The sequence below is a fragment of the Patagioenas fasciata genome, chromosome 9 (genome assembly GCF_037038585.1).
Source record: "Patagioenas fasciata isolate bPatFas1 chromosome 9, bPatFas1.hap1, whole genome shotgun sequence".
NCBI lineage: Eukaryota > Metazoa > Chordata > Aves > Columbiformes > Columbidae > Patagioenas > Patagioenas fasciata.
In genome coordinates, this window is record NC_092528.1 from 18,780,915 (window position 1) to 18,804,467 (window position 23,553).

Below are 23,553 nucleotides of genomic sequence, written 5' to 3' on the forward strand. Positions count from 1 at the left end.
TCTGTACCTGAATTATTTAATAATAGAAAGGTCAAGTGGTTCTCTTTAGGTTTTAAAAAATAAATACAACCATTGTCTTTGTGATCACAGAGTTACTGTTAAAAGCCCAGGCGCTGCTATTTATATAGTTATTCTAAAACCTATTCTACTACTTTAAACTGTCAGCAATTTATCATTTTTGCAATATAAAGCACCACCAAAGATGCACCAGCTGCTATGCAAAGATAGAGTAGGATAGTTCCTACCTACCAATGTGGCCATCTAAGGTTAACATTAAGGGCAAAACCTGTACGCAAAATGACATCAATAGTCCCGTATCACTCCTTGCCTGGCCATCGTCAGAAGGAATTGGTGTAGATATTGTTGAAAATATTGCAACTGCTAGGGGGTTTAAAAGCAAGTTAAGAGGTGATTCGCAAAGAAGATTTGCTGTGATTCTCAAGGGCACCTCCATCTGTAAACCCTGCCAGGCTGAGCATATTGAAGGTGCAAAGTCAAGGATTAAAGTGCATGAAACCCCTCTGTTGATCAGCTGCTCAGCAGCGAAGTGGGTTTTGTTTGTTCTCTGCTAGTGCTTCTGGCCTGGCGTTAGATGACACTGCTCACTGTGGGCAGTGCTGGCTGGCGTTGAGCGGTGCCTGGTGCTTGTACAACTGCCCCATTTTCCTCTGCTGTGCTTTTATATCCACATTGCATCAAAATATGTAACTGTACAGGATGAAAGGCAACAGCAAATTGGATTGTGCCTTAATCTCAGCTGGAGCGCTGCCTTTACAAAGAAGATGTAAACCAAAAGCCTTAAGGCTTCTTGCAGACAGAAGAAACTTGCAATACATAAAGTAGCTGTACAAAGACTAAGCAGTCCCTGAAGAACATCTTTGCCTTCCAGGAACAAGCCTGAAGTGGGAGAAGCCCCTCATGTAAATGCCTCTCTGCAGAGGTGATGGTATTGACCGTCTTCAAATTTAAATCTTCTTCACTTCAGCATCTCCTCACTCCTAGTGCCGCCTGACAAGAGCCCGCCACTGGGAGGAAAGGTCAGTGAAGCTGATTCGGGCATAGACACCATCAATTCCCTTGCCCCGTGTCTCCATGACCCCCAGCAGTGGTGGTCAGGGCAGAGCCCACCTTGCCCGGGGCCTCTCGCTGGGAGACGGTCACTGAGGGACAGATGGTCACTGAGAGACCCTCGCTGAGGGGCAGACGGCCACTGACAGACCCTCGCTGAGGGACAAACGGTCACCGAGGGACTCTCACTGAAGGAGGGACAGTGGCTGAGGGGCCATTACTGAGAGGCTCTCGCTGAGGAACAGTCACTGAGGGACGCTGGCTGCTGCCCGCCGCGCCTCAGGGGAGCGGCACACCTGACAGCTCCTGTCAGTGTCCTCCCTCCCTCCCTCCCTCTCTCCCTCCTCTCCCGCCTTCGCTGCCTGCGTTCTCCCTTGGCTCCATCTCCCTTTCTGCCACGGCTGCTCTTGCCCCACCTCGCCTCGCCGGCCCCAGCAGCGGCGCCGCCCGGGCGCTCCCCGGCGCTGCGAGCGGCCCTCCCGGGCGGCCCTGCGTACTCTCCCGGGCTCTGCGGCGGCAGGGCGGCCCGGGGCTGGGTCTGACCGGGTGAGCTGAGGGCAGGCGGCGAGAGGACTACCAGAAATAACTTTTTTTTTTTCCTGTGTTTTTTTTATTCACACACGCTCCCCCCCTTTTCCTGCCGGCGGGGAGCGCTGGGGGAGGGTTTCCCGGCGCTGAGGCGGTGGCGGGCGGGGGTGGGGCGGCCGCTCCCGCCGCTGCCCCAGACAGTGGGCGGGGCTGCGGCGGCGGGAGGGGGAGGGGCGGTGCGCGCCGCCGGCGGGTTCGTGCCCGCGCGCCGCCGCCGTCTCCGCCGCTGTCTGTGCTGCCGCCGCCGTCTCCGCAGTGAGGTCACGGGTGGGCGGTGCGTCCGCGGCGCCTGTTCCGCTCCCCGGGCTGCCGGAGCCCCCGCGGCGCCGGGTGAGGAGTCGGGGAGTTACCGGGGCGGGAAACAGAGGTGGCTGGTGGGGGAGGGGGCGCCGGCGGCCCCGCGATGGGGGAGGGGCGGGAGCGCCTGAGGGGGATGGGGCTGAGCCGGGGGGAGGGGCGCGCCGTCCCGGGGAGGGAAGCAGCAGCAGCGGCGGCAGGTTGGGGGAAGGGGAGTGCGGGCGGGGAGAGGGGGCCGGGGGGAAGGGAGCGAGGCGGCGGAGCGGCGCCCCCGGGGGAGCCGGGCAGGGCGGAGGGGTGAGCCCGGAGCGGGAGGGGGTGAGTCCTGCCCGGAGCGGTGCCGGCGGGGCTGAGGTGAGTCACGGCGGGGGAGGGAGGGAGCAGGGGGCGAGCGGCGGGATGCGGCGTCCCGGGCTCTTCCGGGAAGGGGATGCGGGGTGAAGAGCCGGTTGCCGGGTGGAGGGCATGGAGAGCGGCCTCTCCTGTCTCGGGGGACCTCTCCTTCCCGGGGTGCACACCGTGAGGGAGCCGCTCCGGTGCCGCCGCCCTCCCCGGCCCGCCCGCGGCTGCCGGGCGGGGAATGCGGCGCTCCGGGAGCTGCCGCCGGCTTCTCCCGTCTGCCCGGGCTGAAAGGAAAGCCCTCTGCGCGTTCACGTTTCCTAATTAATCGGGAAACCTATCTCTTCTTTGACATATCAAACTCATAATTTTGGGTGGCTTACGACTGGCCTCTTTCTCTTTTCACAGGTTGTCTGGACAGACTGACAGAAACCTGTGTTAGCACGAGACACGGATTTAGCCCATGGCCTGGATCTTACCTCTATTACTAATAGCTTGGGGTGGGCAAATTCTGACACACACCAGTGACATCTGTGCGAAAGGTGACTCTCTAGGGTAGGGACATTTAGGTTTTTGCCGGCGATCTGGCTCAGCCTTTAATTTGAGGATTTATTTGTGAACTACCATAGTAACTCTCTTGATGGTGAAATCATAAAGTTGGCAGCACAATAAAGCAAGCCCTTAAGATTGTGTTTGATCTCCAAGAACTGAAAGTGCTGAATAAAATTTTCATATAACTTAAACTAAATTTTGGATCAGTTGCATTAAGATCAGCATTCTTCAAATGGAGACCCATTTTTCTATTTTAGTATTTAAACGTAGACTTATTTGAAAAGACATATTTTTTAAAAGAAAAAAATGATCAAGGACAGACTTTCTTGCATCAACTCATCATTTTCTACTAAATCGCTGTACAAGAGTACTGTGTAAAATAATGGACAGGGTATGAAAAAAAGCCTTTTGTATACATATCGCAGTGCAGTTTTTAGAAGAGAAAATTGAACAAATAACTGTAGAACTAAGAAAAAAATGTGTAACCTCTCTTACTAATTTTATGGTATTACATGCAAAACAACTTACAGTTTTTACTGTTTGAGTGTAAAATAACATTTTACTGGAAGTGCAAAATTTGGTGTACCTGAGGTAACTGAGACCACTTGAAACTGGTTTTTGTATGAACAAGCAGGAAAATGCACACTCAAGACTAACTTAATTAAAGCTCTGGCATTTAGCAATGGAAAGCCCACAAATAAACTTCCCTCTAGGTCTAGTTTCAGACCAAAAAAGGAGTGGGATCCAAGAGGATGGGAGTCCTCCATTAAAAAAAGCAATGACAGAAATGCACGTGAATAGCAATGTACGAGTTGTAATAAATAAATTGCCAACGATAAAGAAGGAAAACTTAGATGAATATGATGAAACTTCTGCGGAGGCTGATGGAGAAACCGCCAAGCCAAACAGCACTTCGCTATCTGAGCCTTTGAATTTAAATCCAGGTTTGAAACACACGTTGGCACAGTTCCACTTGAGCAGCCAGAGTTCACTGGGTGGACCAGCAGCTTTTTCAGCTCGTTATTCCCAGGAAAGTATGTCGCCCACTGTCTTCTTGCCTCTTCCATCGCCGCAAATACTTTCTGGTCCGCTGCTTATTCCTCCAGACAGCTCTACAGAACTCACCCAGACTATACTGGAGGGGGAATCTATCTCTTGTTTTAAAGTTGGAGGAGAGAAAAGACTTTGCCTGCCTCAAGTGTTGAATTCAGTTCTCCGAGATTTTTCGTTGCAGCAGATCAATACAGTGTGTGACGAACTGTATATATACTGCTCCAGGTGCACTTCTGACCAGCTTCATATTCTGAAGGTTTTGGGAATTCTTCCATTTAATGCTCCGTCCTGTGGGCTAATTACGCTGACTGATGCTCAGAGACTATGTAACGCTTTACTGCGTCCTCGCACTTTTCCACAAAATGGCAGTTTTCTCCCTGGTAAGAACACCTTGGCCCAATTGAAAGAGACTGGCAGTGCCTTTGAAGTAGAGCACGAATGCCTGGGGAAGTGCCAGGGCTTGTTTGCACCTCAGTTCTACCTTGCGCCGGATGATCCGTGTATCCAGTGCTTGGAGTGCTACGGGATGTTCTCACCCCAGACATTTGTGATGCATTCACACAGATCTCCAGACAAGAGAACGTGCCACTGGGGATTTGAGTCGGCCAAGTGGCACTGCTACCTGCATATTAACCAAAAATACTTAGGAACGTCAGAGGAACGGGAACTGAAACATCTCTTGGAGGAAATGAAGGAGAAATTCAGCGAGAAAAATCAGAAAAGAACTCGGTCCAAAGTAAGTTCACCTACGCTTGTAAAATTCACAAATCTTTTCTGCTCACACATAAATACTTGTTTTGGAAGCGTGTTACTTTCTTTTTTTAAATGGGAATGCTTGTCAAATCAAGCTTAAGTTAAATTTGTGAGATTGCTTCACCATGGAAATACATTTCTTGTTAAAAGGTGTGGTAATTTGTTGCCTCTTTGGGCTATAAGTAACATCATGCAAGCTGGTTTGGCTTTGTTAGTTCTTTTTCTGTTCCGAGGCATACAGTCTCTGGAAAATTCGGAGCTATTGTGGAAATCTTCATTCTCCCATTTGACCTTTGAGAATGTTTTATGCAGTGTGTGTTGCAGCAGCTGAGCAAAGCAGGAAGGAGCTTGAAAGTCAAGTATTACAATTTAATTCTTCATTTGTTATTTTTACTCCAGCACACACATGTGCGGTGTGTGGCGACCTGGCTTGCTAACCACCCATCTCATGACTTTGCGTGCTGGGTTGCTTTTTAGAAGCCCGAAGTCTGCTTGTTCAGCAGTAGCTTTCTGTTTAAACCAGTTGTATAGAGAAATATGCCAAAAAGAGAGGGTTTTAAGCAGCCCAAGTAATGAGCTGTAGGCTGGTATCTTGACAATGGTTAATATTAGATGTTGTATTTTTTCCTAAAATACTGCTGCAAGTCTGTGCTGTGGTTCAAAAATACAGCGCTTATTTTTCTCTTGGAGAGCTTCTATGTTAAATAATGAGACAAGCACACGATAAATGTTGATCATCATATATGTTTCCATTCATAGAAGGTACAATTTTTGGGGGTATAATTTAAACTTAAGATGCTTTAAAGCATCCTGCCCCATGACTGATTCTTTTCTATGTATTTGGCATTTAGATGTCTGTGTGATGGCGACTGGTTTGATTATATATCCTTTTTGCCTGTTGAGTGTTTTGTGGTGGATTTCAAAATAGCAGCAAGAGTAGTCCAGATGGTTGAGCCCACAAAGGTGTGCTGTAAGGTGACAACTTTCAGCATAAACTTTGGAAAAGTTAGTATTGCAGAAAGGCTTTCTGCAGTAACAGGTGTTTTTACAGTTGTGTCAGCTTACAGTAAGGGATTTTATCAGAAAATTTCCATGAAAGTCTGCAGTATTGTGTGCTTCTGCATGAGGAATTGATTGAAGATGAGGGTAAATTCATAGCAAGGAGACTTTGCTTTTCATCTGATAAAGACTTGACAGTCTTTGTCCTTGTAGTGCCCGTGTCATAAACTATAGTATAGTGGATGCATCAGTGGAAAGTTTTCTGTATTCATACCTATAATACTGCCTCCCTTTTTACAGTAGCAGATTTCAGATAATGAGATCTTTCAGTTTCATGTGTACAGATGAAAACAACAGCTGAAATTAGCAGTAACAGTAACTTGGACTGGACTAGTGCAAATGAAACACAAACACTTTCTGGAGTCTTCTGTTGCAGACCTGTATAGTTCTTTATTACAAAGCAGCATATGAAATCACAATGTGAGAGAAACTGTGAAAACTTGAACAAAGATAAAATGCTGGGGAAAAGGTTCTTTTTTTTTTTTTTCCTTTTCTTTGTGTTTCATGGATAATCATCTCGAAAGTATAAAAGATTAGAAGAGTTTAATAGGGGGTTGTTGGAGCACAGCCTTTGTTTCCCTGTCCTGGGGAAGCTTGCACTGCTTCAGTAGCCTTTTCTTTCCCTCATTTCTGTGGTGTGAGAGGTATTGCATACAACGTGTAGACATTCCCTTTTCTTACACTTCTAGGAAATTTATTTTCAGATGTTCCATTTGCTGTTTGTCACCTTCTTACCGCCTTTGCTGAGTCAGTCCTCAACAGTGCTGACGCAACTTTGAGGTTATCTTGGAGGGCCCAGGAAGATCGGTTGCCCTTGACTAGGCCTTTGTCCATCCAGTAACAATTACTAATTGAATCCCATAGTCTGGAGCATCCTAGATCCTATGCCTTGCCTTTCTCCTTAGCGTTTCATTCTGAGTGTATTCACTTATCAGTGAAAATGCGCTGTTGCTTTCAGTGTTTTAAGAGCAGACAGGGTACTCGCAGGGTTAATTTCTTCTATTCTTTGTGCTAGTAAGAAAGCTGTAAGCTATATATTTCAGTGTTTCTTGTTTTCTGTTGAGTTCTAGACTCTGCAGTGTGACATCCACCTGCTTTTCACAGGAACAGCTGTCACTAAGTCGCTGCTGATGTCTGTGCTGGCAGATCCTCATTCCCTTTGGTTTTGTGACAGTTTCTGATAATTGCTCTGCACTAAAGCTTTGTCTTGCCTTTCAGACTAATTCCTTGAGTTGGTCACCCCACGTGGGGAAAAGCTCACAATGTGGAGAGTTAACCTTTCTTCTGAGTATTTTTGTAAATCTGTTCTGTGCTAAAGCTACTGGCTTAATGATTAGTCTGAAACCACTACTCTCTCTATCTATCTATCTATCTATCTATCTATCTATCTATCTATCTATCTTTTTTTTTCTATAAAGAACAGCTTTGTGCAACTAGCTTTAGAAGAAAAATAAGACATGTTTTTCATGTAGCCCTTTCGTCCAGTTTAGGTAGGAGTAATTCGATTTTAAGTTTACTTGGTTATATTGCCTTTATGGAATTATTTAAGAGCATCTAAACTAAACAGATTGCTAGGTTATGAAATACACATGTGTATATTGACATAGAGACTTTATCTCTGTTGACCTAGAAGGTGAGGAAGGAATCATGTCTGTTTCTGATTACCTTTCATTTTCTTTCGTAAGTAAAATTTTTTTATTGCAAGTTATGCAATTCATTTGTAAAATGTACACTAATGGGTAGACAGTACAGTTGGTTTCCATTTGAAATAGCTGGGAATGTAAAAATCTGACCTAATAACTTGAAAGTACAGATTACCTGATATATAATTCTATATGTAAATACATAAACGTGGGAAGATGTGGGTCCTAAAACACGGACAAGATGTGAATCAGAAGTTAAAATTGGATTACTGTGTTCTAGCTGTAATGTAAGTAGAAGAAAATATGTACATTATTTAAATTATTGGAATGATCCGACTAAGGCGAAAAAGCTTCACAAGTGTCAGGATGAGGCCGTTTTTCTAGAGGTTCTTGGCGGTGTTTCAAATCTTTAGTATTTAAAGGCTTGATAATGAGTTTACTATTCTGCAGCCTAACTTCCTTGTTACCCTCCCTCCTTTCTATCTATCTATCTTGGAACTGATTTGGGGAACTTCAGGGGTGGAGTTAAATTCTGGTTTCATTGCTAGAGTTGAATTTAGTCAGCTGGAAGTTTTGACCAGAATATTGTAGATGGGATTTTGGTCTTTCTCATGGTCAAGTGACATTCTCTTCTGCAGACCTGGGTACCAGCCACACCTGTGTCCTTGGGTACTCTCTTGACTTCCAAAGGTACTGGGTCTGGCTGGAACGGTGTTAACTTAGTTTGTAGCAGCCTGTATGGTGCTGTGCTTTGGATTTGTGGCTAAACCAGTGTTGGTAGCAGACCAGTGTTTGACTGGCAGGGGCCAGAGGGATACTCTATACTTCATGTCGTACTCGGTGGTAAAACCTGGGCTAGATGGGGGAGAAAGGATGTTTTAGCATCCAAGGTGGATGTTATTCAGAGACTGCACTTGTGGGAGGTGATGAGTGATAGTTTGCCTTTATCTTGACCCAGGAGTTGTCTTGCCCTTGTCCCCATCCCCTTTGGGCTGGTGAGAAGGGAGTGGCCGCCTGGGTGCTCAGCTGCTGGCTGGGGTCAGCCAACCACACCTTACCTGAAAACCCGCTTCCCAAGGCTATTTTAATATGATGAAAAGAAGAACCGATTTCTCAGCAATGGGTCTTGTTTAGTGTGTGACAAGACACCTTTCACTTGAAAGTAATAGTAACCTTGCAGTTCAGCACAACGTTTCACTACTGACTTTGACTGAAGAGTAATTCCAAAAATATTTCTGGAGACAAACAGAAAAAGAAGTGCCTTCCAAACACAAAATGCACAGAAGTTTTTTAAGATAACAGATTCTAATGCACCTGAATTAATTTTGTTTGTTACTGCAGTGGGAATGGTGGTGGTGTGTTACTGCAGCAGCTTTGCCCACTTCTGTAGTACAAATTCATGACAACTGAAGAAAGTTCTGTCTCTGGAACAGCAGTAATTGTTCCATTTTATTCACAGGTTTTATTTTGTAATAAAGTATCTGGCAGGTGTTTATTATGATATGGATATTTTATTGCAAAAGGCTCCTACAGGCTTTTGGTAATTCTAATTTCTACTTTATGTTTCTCTCAAACATTTTTAGCATGCCTTTGGCAGAGTTCTGGAAACTCACCAGAGAATTTATATATGTTTGTAAAGAGATTTTCTTTTAATTTCGTTGATACTTTGTGCATAACGGGAAATTTGAGATGAAAGAACATCTGTAGCTTGCATCACTATACATCTCTGCCAAAGACACTCCACTTTCCAGTACCCTGGTTTCTCTGATGTGTATGTATTAATGGTATAAATGCCATTCCACTGAGGAGTGTTTCTGAAAATGTAAATAACATGTATCCATCTTCCAATTACCAATTTATTTTGTTTTCTTTAGGCAGAATCACAGCAGAGCCTGGAATTATCGCAGTGGTATCCAGTTATAAAGCAGGAAGCAGAAACTGATCCTCAACCACCCTCCTTTTTCCATCCCAGGTAACTGAATTTCCTCTATAGAACTGTAAGCACTGTATACACAAGTATTTAAATATTTTTTGCTATTTAAAGATAATTTAAACTGAAAAAAATGTACTCGCAACCTGAACTGTTAGCAAAACTCTAAGAGCTTGCACAGGAATAATTGAACCCTAACTTTTAATGGATTTCTTAGTGTAAATATTAATGAACTGCTTATGAATAGTTTTTGGTGCAGCACTGAAGCTGTGATCTATGAGTATTCTTCAGCAGGCAATACAATTGAAATGTAATTACAATTTTCCTTTTCAGAGTAGAAATGACAGAAGGTAATTTTTAAGCTTTCATATTATAACACAGTGCGTGCATGTGGAAAGCTGTATAGGGCCTATTTATCATGGGCGCAACTTAATTTCGTTTCAAAAAACACCTGTGAAAGGTGTTTGAAGGCTTTGTTCCACACTGGAACAATGGCTACAGCTGAATTGTCTGTTGATTGGTTTCACGATTTTAGAAACCAAGTGCATTTTCTTAACACAGTACACAGTTTGTCGTCTGCATCGAGGGAAACTCTTTCGCTTGACATACCTCTTACCCTCATCCCCATGAGGTTGTGCATTTGCTGTATATGGGTGAGATCAGACTCTTTTGGCTAGCAGTGTGCATCAAAACAACACGCGTCAAACTAGTGCACAGCATTGGTCCCTGTCATGCCCCAGCACTGTCCGTACACAGCTTTGCTGTTTAAAGAGTGAAATGCTCATTCGCACTACTCTGGTCACTCCCCCAACCTCCATTGGCAATATAAGGATTATGAAAATGCTAGAGTCTGGATTCAGTGGTATTCTAGTTTCACTCTTTGCATTTAAATGAAGACTTCATGTGATTTTCTGTGTGAATTTTTAATCAGCCATGTTTAGAAAATCCTTTTGTTTGATAGCCTCAAAACCTTATCTGGATAATCTACTCAGTAAAGATTAAGAGGATCGTTAGGATTTCCTCTTGCATAGGAAAAATTTTAAAAGGATGTCTATTTTTCATTGTAGCTTTCACAGTTTGAAATCACATTAAATTAAATTTACTGCTCTCTACCAGTCATCATTCATTATGCCTTACCTTTAATTTTACTGTTCTACTATTTCAGTTACTACCTTTATATGTGTGATAAAGTGGTTGCCCCAAACGTATCTCTTGCATCACAATATAAGGATGTTGCAAAAACAACAGTCAAAGCTTCGGAAATAATTAAATCTTCACCTGGACAGTCAGAGAAGCAGCTCAGTAGTGGAAAGCACAAAAAAGCTGCCTCCTATCCAGAGCTTTCTCTTGAAGAACAGGAAAAAATAGACTTGAAAACTGGTGTGGAGCAGCATAAATGTTTAGGTGAGTAGTGAAAATTATGTTGAAGTCTTCTCAGTTTTTATACCATATAATTTTGGAAATCTCAACACCAAGCTAGTATTTCGTGATGTCACTTCAGTTTTCCGTAAACTCTTTTGACTTTTATATAAATCTTCAGTTTTCTTTGCGTCTTTTTTAACTCTGGAAGTTTAACTCTCTGTGACTGTTATGCTGTGTTCTTTTCTTTATAGATCCCCCTGTGTCAACTCGTTCTGCAAGAGGTGGAAAACCTGAACGCATTTCTTCCAAAATCACTAGAGACTCCAGCCGTGTTGAAGTAGGTAATGATGTGCGAACCTTGTCCCCTACTCTCATGAAAGACATCAGTTGTGAAGACGATAAGGGAAGGATCATGGAAGAAGTAATGAAAACCTACATCAAACAGCAAGAAAAACTAAATTCTATTTTGCGGAGGAAACAGCAGCTTCAAATGGTACAGTGCCAATCTGAGTGCATTTCGCTTTTGTCATTGGAAAACTGACTTTCGCTTGTTGGTTCTAGAATCAATATCACAGATTACATTCATTTAGAAACACCAGAGCACACTGATAATTTTCCCCCAGCTTGAGTGCAGGCACCTAATCTTTAATATCCCTACACTTATTAGGTTTGAATTCAGTGAAAAATGGTGTCTTTTCAGTTTGCAACTACTGTGTTCAAGCAGGTACTTCATTCATTTTATCCAAATGAAAAGTATCGCTTTCACTTCAAAATGTTTTCCAAACATCTAAATATTTTGGCAAATATAGTTGAAGTCCTCTAAAATTTCTCAGTTTCCAGGACTTTAAAGATGCAGACATTAGTATTCTAGGAATGGTCTTTTCACTACCCTGTATAAAAAAGAGTACTGCCTTCCTGTTTTTATTTGATAACCCTTGTTTTTAGGGGGATTTTATTAGTCTTTTTTTAGTAATGGATGACATTAGAAGCTGGTGTTCACTTGTGATTTTACAGTTCTGTTTTCTACATTCAGGTAAATAGTGTCTTGGCTTCTTACGTTCATAGACCAGACCTAATTTTTTATTTTATTTTATGTGCTCAAATAGGGCCCTAGAACTGCTGCTTTTAAGTTGTTCTGCTGTTGGAGGTAAAGCTTGTAGCTACGTTTAAAAAAATTAAGATTTAAGAAAAATACCAAAAAACTAGGGGAAAAAGAAATCAAACTCACTTATTCTTTGTTCTGACTTTGCGCTTCATGCAACTGTTTTCTGAGGTTCACTGCTAGAGATTGTGAATCTAATTCAGGAAACTCTGTGTACTTGAAAATAGAAATAATTTCTTTATACTGAAATGCTTGCTACAGAAGTCCAGGCTGCTATTGATAAGTAAATAAACACCATTATCAGGCTTTTTGGCCCCATTGTTTTCCAGATAGATATTTAAATCATGTTTTTTACTTTTCTGATCTTAGAACCAAGGTGTATGTGATCCTGATTTTTTTTGACAGGAAGTGGAAATGTTAAACAACTCTAAAGCCATGAAGGAATTAACTGAAGAGCAACAGAATTTACAGAAAGAACTTGAATGCTTGCAAACAGAGCATGCTCAAAGAATGGAAGAGTTTTATTTTGAGCAGAGAGACTTGGAGAAGAAACTGGACCAAGTGATGAAGCAGAAGTGTAGCTGTGACTCCAATTTAGAAAAAGACAAAGAAGCTGAATATGCAGCACAGGTGAGAAGGGAAAGTTTATTTCAAACCAAACTGCATTTAATGTATCAGGAAGTAGTGAAGCTATTGCTCAACCACCCTAAGCTTTCACCTGTTCCATGTGTTCTGATACCAGAGACTAATGCCGAAGTAGGTCACAGTGAGAGCAATATTTATTTCCCTGTCCTTTGATTACAACTGTGGTAGAATGCAACTTACAGAAACCCTTCACCTGTCAAGTGTTACAGGAGTCTCTTTCCAGGTATTTCTATGATGTTATTGATGAAATACTAATCCTAAACATAAAGTCTGTTGCACTGTCATTTATAACAAATTGTTTTTCATGTATATAGGCTTGCCCATGTTATAGCATTAAACATTCCCATGTTAGTTACAGAAACAAGCTGTAACATTTTTCTTCCTTTTTTGTTAAAAGAAAAAAATCCAAACCTCACAACCACCTTTTTGTCAGGTTAGTAACATACCTTGCTGCCTTTCCTGTTCCTCGGTGCTAGAATCTTCTGTGCTATCTCATCAGCCATCTTCTGTGCTATCTCATCAGCCCTCTTCTGTGCTCTGTCAAAGGATTGTGTCAAGAGTTCTCTTCAAAATAATCATATTATTGGCTTCTATCCCTGTCTCTTGGATTCATATGTCAAAACCTATGGAGATATTTTTTCTTTCTTTTTAACTTTTACTACTGTTTTTTTCACGTTGGAGGTTATTAGTATCAATTCAATGGAAAAGATCCAGTGTAACGCCAAAGGGAGCCTTGGGATGCCCGTTTTCAAAATCAGTTGCAGTTATGGTTATATGTATATTGATGTATTTTGTACCATGTCATGGAAAACTAGTCTTCACAGTTTTGTTTTTTTTTTTTTTAATTAACAAAATCTGAAACTTCAGTAAAGCTTTGATCATTAGATTATAGCTGTATACATTTCCTGTTCTTACTGTCTTGAACTAAGAAACAGGCAGTACTTGAGAGACAGGTTTTGGTATTTTTGGGGAGTAGAGCAGAGACGAGCATCATAAATCCTCCTCATGAATTTAATTTCGTGACATCCCACTCCACAGATTTCTAACCTCTACTGCCAGAAATAATCCTCTCTGACTAAGGCCTGATTTACTAAACATCTGGTACAAGCCCTATTACTGCAAGTAACGACATGTTCTAATTTACAAAGATAATAATGTATAGCATGTTTTATATGGCTTGTGTAGCTCACTTTCTTTAGAGGGTAAAAACTAGATTGTTTTGCAGGGAGACTGGTTAGATCTTTCTTTTTAAGTTAGACTTTGAAAACTTGCATGGAATTTTAGTCCGTTGTTACCTGTGTGGTAGAGCTGTTTGCAACATATAATTTGAACCTTTTTCTCCCATTTATCACACCTTACAATAGATTCTGGTCCCTAGGTTCCAAACAGTTGTCAGAAGTACCTGAGTTAAACAGAAGTTCTGGCAGCAGGTAACTTGCCCAGGCTGTGTATGCAACATTTGAAAAAAAACCCCTTGGTCTGTCTTTTTGAAGCAGTCGCCCAGGCTGCCTTTCCTCTCTGAGAACTGTGGACTGGGAGGAACCCTCTTTGTACATTAAGCAAAATGAATAATTTGAGATTCACAACTTGGTTAAATATCTGTTCTACTTTCTAAGCCTTCCTGAAGATGCACTTAATGTCTTCTCCTCCTTTTTAACTAATTTATTAAATTGTCTTGTTTAATTGTTGCTTTACTCCTCCTTTTTAACTAATTTATTAAATTGTCTCGTTTAATTGTTGCTTTACCCTGTCAATCGCAATAGGGCAGTATAACCAGTACTGGAACCTTTCCTTAGAGCTGGAAATCAAAACTCAGCTAGAGACGTGCTTATGTAGAACATGCTGTGACATGTAGGCAGTGGGCATTGTCATGCTGCAACACTTTACTTCATCCAGGTAATGGAGTCAGAAGCCTGGCATTAATTTGCAAGCAAAATATTGCTGTCTAAGAACCACTCAAATATTTTTGATGATACTAAGAACCATTTAAATATTTCCGATTATACAAGTGGAGATGAAGATTCACTGAATGTGATGTTTGTCTAAAATCAGCACAGCACCTCTGTGCGTGGTACATTTTATAGCAATTTGCAAACAACAGTGATCCCATGTGCTTCTGCTTCTTTCATTCTCATGAGCCATCTTCCTCATTTTCAGTGAGGTGTGTGTTTAGTGGTGAGTTAGATCAGGTAGATACCTGTCTTTTATATAGGCATGTGGATTTTTTTAGGTTTGGTGAAGTCTTTTCGTAAGAAATAATCCCTTAAGTCAACAGTAGAGAACATAACTGGTTTCCATTCTCCTCCCTGTTTTGATTGCTGGTAGTGTATCTGTAAACAATTGGCAGTAACTTTCCCACACTTGAAAAATTCATTGGACTTTTCCAGATCTTTCTGTAAATAAGTTTTGATGACACTCTAGCAAGTGAAGGTGAAAAAGAAATTTAATTTCTGTATTTAAACACAAAGTATTTCACAAAAAAAAGAGGCGTGTACTCATGTTTATGTTTGTAAACACAAACGCACAGGCAGTATGTTCAAAATTTTCTGGATCTAATTTCTGGTAACTCTGTTTCATTTGTGTTAAAGGGTATCAGAAAACAGTGTTTGTCGTTTTGTTCTAGGTATTCATTAAGGCTTTGAAATAAACAAGTAATATTTTGTCAGATAAGGGAAATGAACCTGGGAAATTAAAAAGTACTATTTATTCTGGGATTTGTGAAACGTCTGATGCAGGCATCATCACAATCTTCCTAACAGATTATATGCATATTTGACATGGTCTAGTGTGACAGTTCTTATAAATACAATTTATATGTATTTAAAAATTAGACTTCTTGATGTTTTTTATGCTACTCCGATGTTTATGCAGCTTCCCATCTCGATGTCATTTGCTAATGGTGTAGCAGGTAACTGCGTAACTGTAGAAGATGAGCTGATAAGTACTGGTGAACAGAAATATTTGTATCTGATGCATAAAGTGGTCGTCAGTGGCATCTTGAAATGAATAGTTGACATTTACAAGTAAGTTTGCTAAAATCTGCTCTGTCTCCGTCCTCTCTCTTTTACAGCTGGCAGAATTGAGACAGAGATTGGATCACGCAGAGGCAGACAGACAAGAGCTTCAGGATGAACTGAGACAAGAACGAGAGGCAAGGGAAAAGTTAGAGATGATGATAAAGGAGTTGAAGCTACAGATCTTGAAAGCTTCAAGAAATGGAAAAGGAAAATAGAAATTGGAAGAGGAAGTGTGACTGCGTGCTTCAAACAGGGTGTTTTGGTTTTTAATGAGTTGTGAGCAGTTTCTGCATGATAAGAAAAAGTATTCTTTACAGATTTCTGTTTCCCAGACAAGGCCAGATGAAGATATACACACACACACACACACACGCACATATATATATATATATATATATATATATAAACAGAGATGGGTGTACATTTTTAGATTTTCCTAGCCAATGAAAATCTGCATTTATTTATACTGGCGTTTTTCTCAAACAATGAAAAATATGAAACTGTTGAATTTAGAGTGACCAGTTTCTGTCTATTTCTAATGCAATCATGAGGACTCTTTACCTTTTGTCTGTTGAAATGTCTGTAGTGATCTTAGTTTGCTATCAATTGCACATCCAGTTATAAAAGTACATCAAGAACATTCTGAATTCTTCAAGGGCAAAAGGAGTTTGGGTTTCAGTGAGAATTATGTCTTCTCAAATGGGGAAAAGTAAAGGCAGCTTTTCACCTGTAAGGTAAGATGCAAAATTGCCATGATGATAGATGATTGATCATCAAAAGTGATTTACCAGCAGGAATTTTCCCGTGATTTCATTATGTGAAGTCAAGCTAATCGTTTCAATATTTTGTATTTAACAACTTGTTATCAATCTAAAGAGTTTTAGAGCCAGCATTTGCTTGCCATGCTGGAAGAAGAAAACATTAGGGGTTTTTTGTAAATGAAAAAATTTACAATAGCAATATAATCTTTGAAATTAAAAATTCATGTGTTTTCTTTTGTTTTCTTCTATATAGTAGGTATGAAAGAAACGTTAATGAAAGGCTTAAAGGTGGGGCTTTTTCTTCTAGATACTGAGAAAGCTTGACTTGACTGGTTTTCAGATACCAATGCTTTCAAGAAAAATAATATATATTAAAAATATATATTAGTTTCTTTAGTACCCTAAGCCTCCACACTTTGAGCTTTTTGCCAACTTGTGGATTTTTCTTTCATTACAAAGAACAAGCCTTAACTGACATTGCGATAATAGCTTAAAAAAGAAAATTCTGAGATATGGCACTTTGAAAGTAATTTTGATAGTCTCTGTTTTTGAATGGCATGGTAATGTTACCATGAAGTAAGAAATACAGCATGTTTGTTAAGCTATAACATTTGAAAATGTGTAATTGTACAGAATTACTGTTTTATGTATATATAATGTTTGAGTACTTTGGAAGTCTGGTTCGTAGTGGATTAGACGCATGACTACAAAGTTGGATGAAGAAATACTTTTTTGCACTTCTCTCCAAATGTTTGATAGAGGTGACAGATGTGAGCTGATTATGTCAGTGACTAGAAATATTTTAGTAGTTCTGGTATTTTACTATATAATTTTAACTTGTGCTTTAGCTTCTATTGTTGAGGTACTTAGGTTTATTATTCTCTTAAAAATTCAGTTAATTTTGGATGAAACCACTAGTAAAAGCCTACCTGGGTTATTTTTTTCCTGAACTTGTGAAACTGAAAAGTTTTAAGTTCTTTTTTGTTTCTCTTTCAGTGGTATAACAGGACTGAATATCACAGAGAAAGATAAAATTGCACATATATATACATTGAATGAGAAATGAGGTGGTAAATTAAATGTCGCGAAGTCATAGGATAATTCTTTTATAACTGTTCATAATTTTGTTTATGGACTTTGTGTCATATTTACGCTGACAGTTCAAGCGGTTTAGATGAAAAAAAATCAAACAATTTCTTTGTCAGTGTTGACCATAAAAGCGGACGCAGGTCACGTTTTCCCTTCTTCAACTCCATCTCCAAATTATTGCTTTAAAGAAAACAGAAAAGTAGACAGCCTGTCTTTGCAGCATAGCGATGGTTGTAAGGAAGCATTTGAGTATAAATGATGCTGCTTGTGTATGCACTCCTTGCTTTTAAAACACAATGTTTTATTGTAACAACCACCAAAACTGTGGCTATGGGGAGAGTAGACAAGAATGTTGATAAAAGTATGATTATTAGAGGATGGAATTTGAAGTAGTCCAGTGTGATCAGCAGAACCTATGTTGGATTAGCCACATGGGCAAGTGAAAAAATACCGTCCTGGGAAACTGAATTCAGAGTTTCATCGAGGTATTATCAAAGGATCGAAAGAGATAATTTCTAGTTGCTTTTCAGGATCAGTGTTTTGAACCAGCCTTGTTCAATTGTCAGTGTAGATAATGCCATGCAGACTCATTTAATACAGCTGCAGTAACAAATTTACCACAGTATTTATAGCCTAACTGTTGAATGTATGGAATCCTCATGGCATTATCATATTGGAATACTGTATATTTCATTTCTATTCAGGTCTTACCTATGTTGTGTGAATTCTGCCCAAATTTCCCATTTTGCCACCAGGTAGATGTTCTGCAGTGGCAGTTGCAGTGGGCTGCAGTTCCTGTGCATCAACCAGCACGTAACCACCTCTCAACCAGCTGTTAACTGGCTTGTGCTGGAGACCATAGCTTGTGCTAGTATTTTCACTGTTGTGAGAACTCAAGCAGCTCTGTGAAGTTTTTAGCAATTCCAGCTGCACATAAGGCCTCCTAATCGTTTTAAAACATCTGACTGAAAAAGCAAATAGAACATTTATTAAAATGACTTTAAAAGTAGCTTTGTAAATATTCCATTTAGTTAATTGAAAGTTAGAATGCATTTTAAATTATTGTAATCCTCTTAAAATTCTTCAATATTACTTTCAGGCTCTTTACATAAGTAATTTTCGTATGTGTAGACTTAATTTTATACTGATTTTAAGTAATAACGTATACATAAATGTGCCATAGATTTTGTGTGTTCACAGTCTTTGAGAGATAGTTTTTTAGTAAATTGTAAATAATACTGTATAAGTTCTAGAACAAATACATGTTGACCTTTTTCACTACCTATACTAGTTATATCGAGTGGTTTACTTTACAGAAACTTGGAATGCACACTCAAGGGCCCTCACTTAAGTGCACACATACCGGTAGAAACTAATTGTCATTTGGTCCTTGCTTTTGGTCACAGCATGCTCATTTTATGTACTATTATTTGTTTTGCCTTCAGTTATTGCTTGCAGATCTCCCAGGCAAAAAGTCATTTTCCCAGATAGTTGTGACATGAAGTCTGTAGGAAAAAAATCCTAAAATTGTCCATAATTTAGAAAGTTGCATTATTGAACACCTAGACCAAGGTCAAAGTTGGCTAGTGCACCTCTAGGAACCAATTAAGGATTCAAGGTGAATATCTACTTTGCTCCTATACTTTTTTAAAAAGAGAGCTTTCACATGCTTTGTGTACCCTAATCAACAAGAAAATATAAGATCTTAGAGAGTGAAACTCTTGTCATTTTGACAGTCTGAAAGCGCCCTTGTTCGCTGTGTATCCCTAGATGAAAGAGATTTTTATCTAAATCTCCAAACTTAACTAAGTCTGTGTTTTAGTTTTTGTAAAGCATATCGTTCAGCTTGAGTATTTAGATAAATGTAGTTATGTTTCACATTCTTAAACTAATTTTATTCTATATTTAATATATTAATAGCTTAGATGTAAAATCATTTGTATATAGTAGAGGCAAAATGCAATTAGTGAAGTAGGAAAAGTTGAGTGGGAGCGTAAAGCTACTGGTGGCCTGAAAAAATAAGGCTTGGCCCATATTTTGGAAGTCACAATGTTTTATTCATACATTCTTGTTTTATATCAGGGGAGGGGATGGCTAGAATGTGTTCTGGAATTTTTGGAAAACTTTCCTAGCATTAGTCGTGAAGTTGGCCTTGAAACGCTGTCATGGTCAGCTTCCTAGAATTCACTTGTTCGTAGAGTCTATATTTTGATTGTCAGTAAAGATAACAACGTTGTATTTTTTCTGCACTTAATTCGTGTAATTAATCCACACAACAGAGTTTTCTGTAACATGGTGAAGTTGACAAAAGATGTAATTACACCTACCTGTTGATCTGTGCTTGCAATGTTTCAGTAATTTTATTGAAGCTGTCAATGTTAAGCAGCAGAAAGCTGCAAATTCCGGTTTTCTTTTGCTCATTACATTTGCAATGCAAGTATTCATCAGTTTTCATTACAGACAGCTCGTAGAATATTTGTTGCATATTTCTATTTCAAAAGAGATCAATTTTTTAGCTTTTGTGAAAGCAGTTATTGCTTACAAATTACACAATCATTTTGTTGTGTCTCCATTACTTAGAAAATTGTTTGTTCCAGGGTTAGTGGTTCAGTTGGAAAATGTTTGAAAAATGAGTTTTAGGCACTTCATCAAGCACAGCAAACAAAAAATTTTGCTATTTGAAAACTGATTAAATGTAACAGTATAAATGGATTTTTTTTTTCTTCAAATATAGATACCTCACTTAAAGGAAAGCACAGCTGTACTATTTAAACTAATTGTAGGAAATAAAAAGTTGGTCTAAAATATTGTGTTGCCATTATGTTGCTTTCTGTGATTGACTCAATCTGTTTTTTCTGTTTTCATACTCACCCTCAAAAGTATTTATTGATGTTGACATGCCAGTGTAATTATTTTAAATTACAGAAAGTGGCTGCAAAAGAAAAGTCTGCATTAGCTCAAGGCAACAGGTTGAATGACTATTCTGAAACCAGGGGAAAGCCTGTGAACAATGATCAGTGCATTCAACAGTTTCTACTACTTTGCCAATGATGTACAGTCTTCTTGTCAGAGTTGCTGTGGTTGCATTACATGACACACAAAACTGTCCTCTACCTCACGTGAGATTGAACAGATATTTTATATGGTTTTAGTAAACAAGAGGCATCTATCTGGTCACTTAGTTTACAAATTTTGAATTATATTTATTGAAACATGACATACTGTGCTCTTAGCTTATACCTCAATTGTATTTTGTGCTGTTATCCATTTTCATGCCTTGTAAATACCTGTATAGATTGTGCATTCAAAAACAAATAAAGAACTGTAATGTCAGAACACTCGGCTTTGAAATATGTTTGTTGACTGAGTTGTAAACTTGACTTTTTGGAAGGTGTTTAACAACAGCGCTTGTCTAAGGAGGACAGAGTCTTCCTTCATTTAGATTATGGTGAATTTAAACCTGATTACAGTGGAACTGATTAGCAAACTGTAGGCATTTTTAGCAAAATCTACAGGATCAATAGCCCTCCCTCACCATGAGTCCATCTTCTAAATCTTTTTAATGGCTCTGTGAAGATAGTATTGACACGAAGATTTTGGTGTATCTTGACATAAAGTTGGTATTTATGTGTAAATACAACCACTTGTGTATGTGACCTGTTCTCTGGCGCACAGCTTCTGTTGAGACTACTTGATGAGTTATTCACACTCCTCCTTAATAGCTTAGTGATGAGCAACATAATTAATACATCACCATATAAAATGCTGAGATCTATAAAAGGCTAAAATCAGAAATGAGAATTATACTTCGTGTGCTGATGAAAAATATGCCCTACAGTGACTCTCAGGAGCTCTGTGTTTCTGTAAATCACATTATTAAGTTGCTTAACATTTTTGCCAAACAGGGATCTTCAATAGAAAATTCAGAGTAGAGAAGAAGAAGGCAAGAAAAGGGAGCTGTTCTGTAAGCTGTATGTCAATGGGTCTTCCTTTAGGTTGAGTTTCCACCACTTACAACAATAGACTGCATTTTGTTGGTGACTTTAAAAACAAACAAACAAACAAATTGTAGTAAAAAAATATAACTTTTTGGATATTTTTGAGATTTTTCTAAGTGATTTCATTCATGCCGAGTGTTGGACTTTTTTGACAGATAAGCAAGTGCAGTCACACACATTAGACAGATACTTTTCCTTCCCCTTAAACCAGAGTAAAAATACTTTGTCCTTGTTTTAAGGTACTGGTCTTGCATATAGAAAATCCTCATTACATTTCAGATTATTCTGAAGTCTAATGTACCCTGTACTTACCTGTATTTTACACCTGAAGAGAGAGAAATGAGCAGTATTAACCAGGATTAAGATGAAATTGGTAATATTTTGATGAGCTCAGCGTTTAGTATGGAAGAAAATTAACAACTAGCTGTACCACTTGAAGAATTAACTCTCTTTATTTCTGAATCCCATGTTATATTTTGATAGTGCTGTATTTCTAAGCAACGAGAAGCTCTTGGGCTGAGAAACCCCGCAAAGAAAAAGCTCAAGGTGAGTCACCTGTACGAGGGAAAAGTCATAGGGTGTTGGTAGCTTGTGCAAGAGTGACTAATTGCAATGCATGTCATTTGTCAGAGAAAACTGCTGATCAAGCAAAAGCTGCTTGAGTAACAGGCTAAAAAGATTGATTTTTAAGGTGTTGACGCTTGCTGCAATAAATGCAAGTGTAGCACTTGCTTTAAAAATGGCAAATGTTAAGAATATTGCCCCAAGTGTATCTGTTTACTCAGTGTATAGCTGGTAAGTCATTTTTTGATTCTGATTGTGTGGACCTTGTGAATCATTGTTCACTTGTAGCACACTAACTTATATTCACTTAAATATTGGTAGTGTTAATTATAACAGTGACAAAACAGTAAATGTTTCACGTCCCTGTTGGCATTAATGAAATAATTCCAGCTGTGCCCACCGGGCACTGTTGAACAGTTGCAGTGACTGAAATGGCACATTTGGGAAGAAAACAGCAGTGTTAAGAAGCTTTTGTGGTTAAGGAAACAGAACTGCAGGAGACTGAAAATTACAGTGGGATGTGTCCACAGCCGGTGCATTCGTATCCTGCCGTATTTTTAAAAGTTGCTCTTTTTTGTGTGCATTAGAATGGTCCTGCACTATCACCAGCTTTGGGATTAAATGGGATATCAGCGTGTTGCAAAATTTTCTGGTATTTTGAAGAAAAAAATACTTTGAAGGATGTTAGAAATCTAAGTATTAGTGTGATTTAGAGAATATGCATGGTTTTTAAACTCCAAAGGGTTGTGTGGTGACGGTATCATTAGATGATAGAGGTTGGGGTCAGTCATCCCGAAGTGATTAAGTATCCTTACGCCTGGTATTCAAAGAGCAGTATTAAGCTGAGTACAGTTATACTTGATGCAGACAGGCCTAGGTGTTTAATTTGCAGAATGCTGTAGAGTTAGATGGAGGAAATATTGGACTGAAAAAATGCAAAGTGAGGCAGTGAAGGGGAGAGGCAGGAGCGCGTTCATTTGTCAGCCCGTCCCCTTCCAAATTTGGGAGGTGACATGTGATCTGTCCAATGCAATTGTGTGGTCCAAGAAGGGTCCAATTCCCAAAATTACCATAATATCAAGTGTAGAAAAAACCCCAAGAAGTAGCCAACAATATAAAACAAATGTGAAAACTACTATTAAATTTCTGTTTATTATAAAAACTTCTCTTCAAGGATCGTTTTCAGCTATTTATATAGTAATTCCAGTGTTCAGGTGAAGCTTTGTCCAAACAAAACTGTGGCCTTGTGTCCTGGAATTTCCAATCTCAGGAACATGTGACAAATGGAGCTTAGAATGGTCTCGTTCATATTTTTCACTTAATTTGCTAGAGACTGGGAAAAATACTGTTGGATGAGGAGCAGGATGTATTTCCCTCCTGGCACCTTAATCCTGGAGTGTAGCTTTCAGTATTTCATTTTCACTAGCAGCTCTAGGAATGAATCCAATTCATTGTTCTGTCATTTTGCTGCCTGCTTTCTCCCGCCTGGCCGCAATGCGGACAGCTCTCCGCTAGTGGTCCCTCCAGGCACGTCTATCTGCAAAACCAGTTCCCCTTGCAAAATCAGCAGCACCGGAGGACGCACAAGGATGAAATTTCATTAGGGATGTGTTGGCACCCAAAAGCGTATATACGTGCTTGTGAAAATACAAAGTAAAGTTAGCAAAATAACCTCCCTGCTTATTTCTTCTCCTGATGTGGAACAGGCTCTGGAGTTTTTCTTCTTTTGGCGT

General features: G+C 39.7%; 1 protein-coding gene across 4 annotated transcripts; it reads left to right on the top strand.

Moving 5' to 3' along the window:
* Positions 1-914: 914 nt before the first annotated feature.
* On the top strand, positions 915-20,594 carry SKIL (SKI like proto-oncogene). 4 transcript variants are annotated; one of them, XM_071812559.1, is made up of 7 exons: positions 915-1,037; positions 2,701-4,633; positions 9,227-9,324; positions 10,448-10,686; positions 10,896-11,137; positions 12,152-12,376; positions 15,462-20,594. In XM_071812559.1, exons 2-7 carry the CDS (start codon positions 3,527-3,529, stop codon positions 15,621-15,623), a joined length of 2,073 nt encoding a protein of 690 aa, XP_071668660.1. In that variant the 5' UTR covers positions 915-1,037; positions 2,701-3,526; the 3' UTR covers positions 15,624-20,594. The 4 variants fall into 4 exon arrangements, with proteins under 4 accessions (XP_071668660.1, XP_065700772.1, XP_071668658.1 ...); XM_065844700.2 differs by lacking the exon at positions 915-1,037 and adding an exon at positions 1,842-1,986; XM_071812557.1 differs by lacking the exon at positions 915-1,037 and adding an exon at positions 2,128-2,153.
* Positions 20,595-23,553: the final 2,959 nt, after the last annotated feature.

Bases quoted from the DNA above. Each gene is read 5' to 3' on its own strand.
- SKIL (XM_071812559.1), top strand. From the start codon at position 3,527: ATGGAAAGCCCACAAATAAACTTCCCTCTAGGTCTAGTTTCAGACCAA. The intron at 11,138-12,151 runs GTACAGTGCCAA...TTTTTTTGACAG, and splicing joins GGAAACAGCAGCTTCAAATG to GAAGTGGAAATGTTAAACAA. The intron at 12,377-15,461 runs GTGAGAAGGGAA...TCTCTTTTACAG, and splicing joins AAGCTGAATATGCAGCACAG to CTGGCAGAATTGAGACAGAG.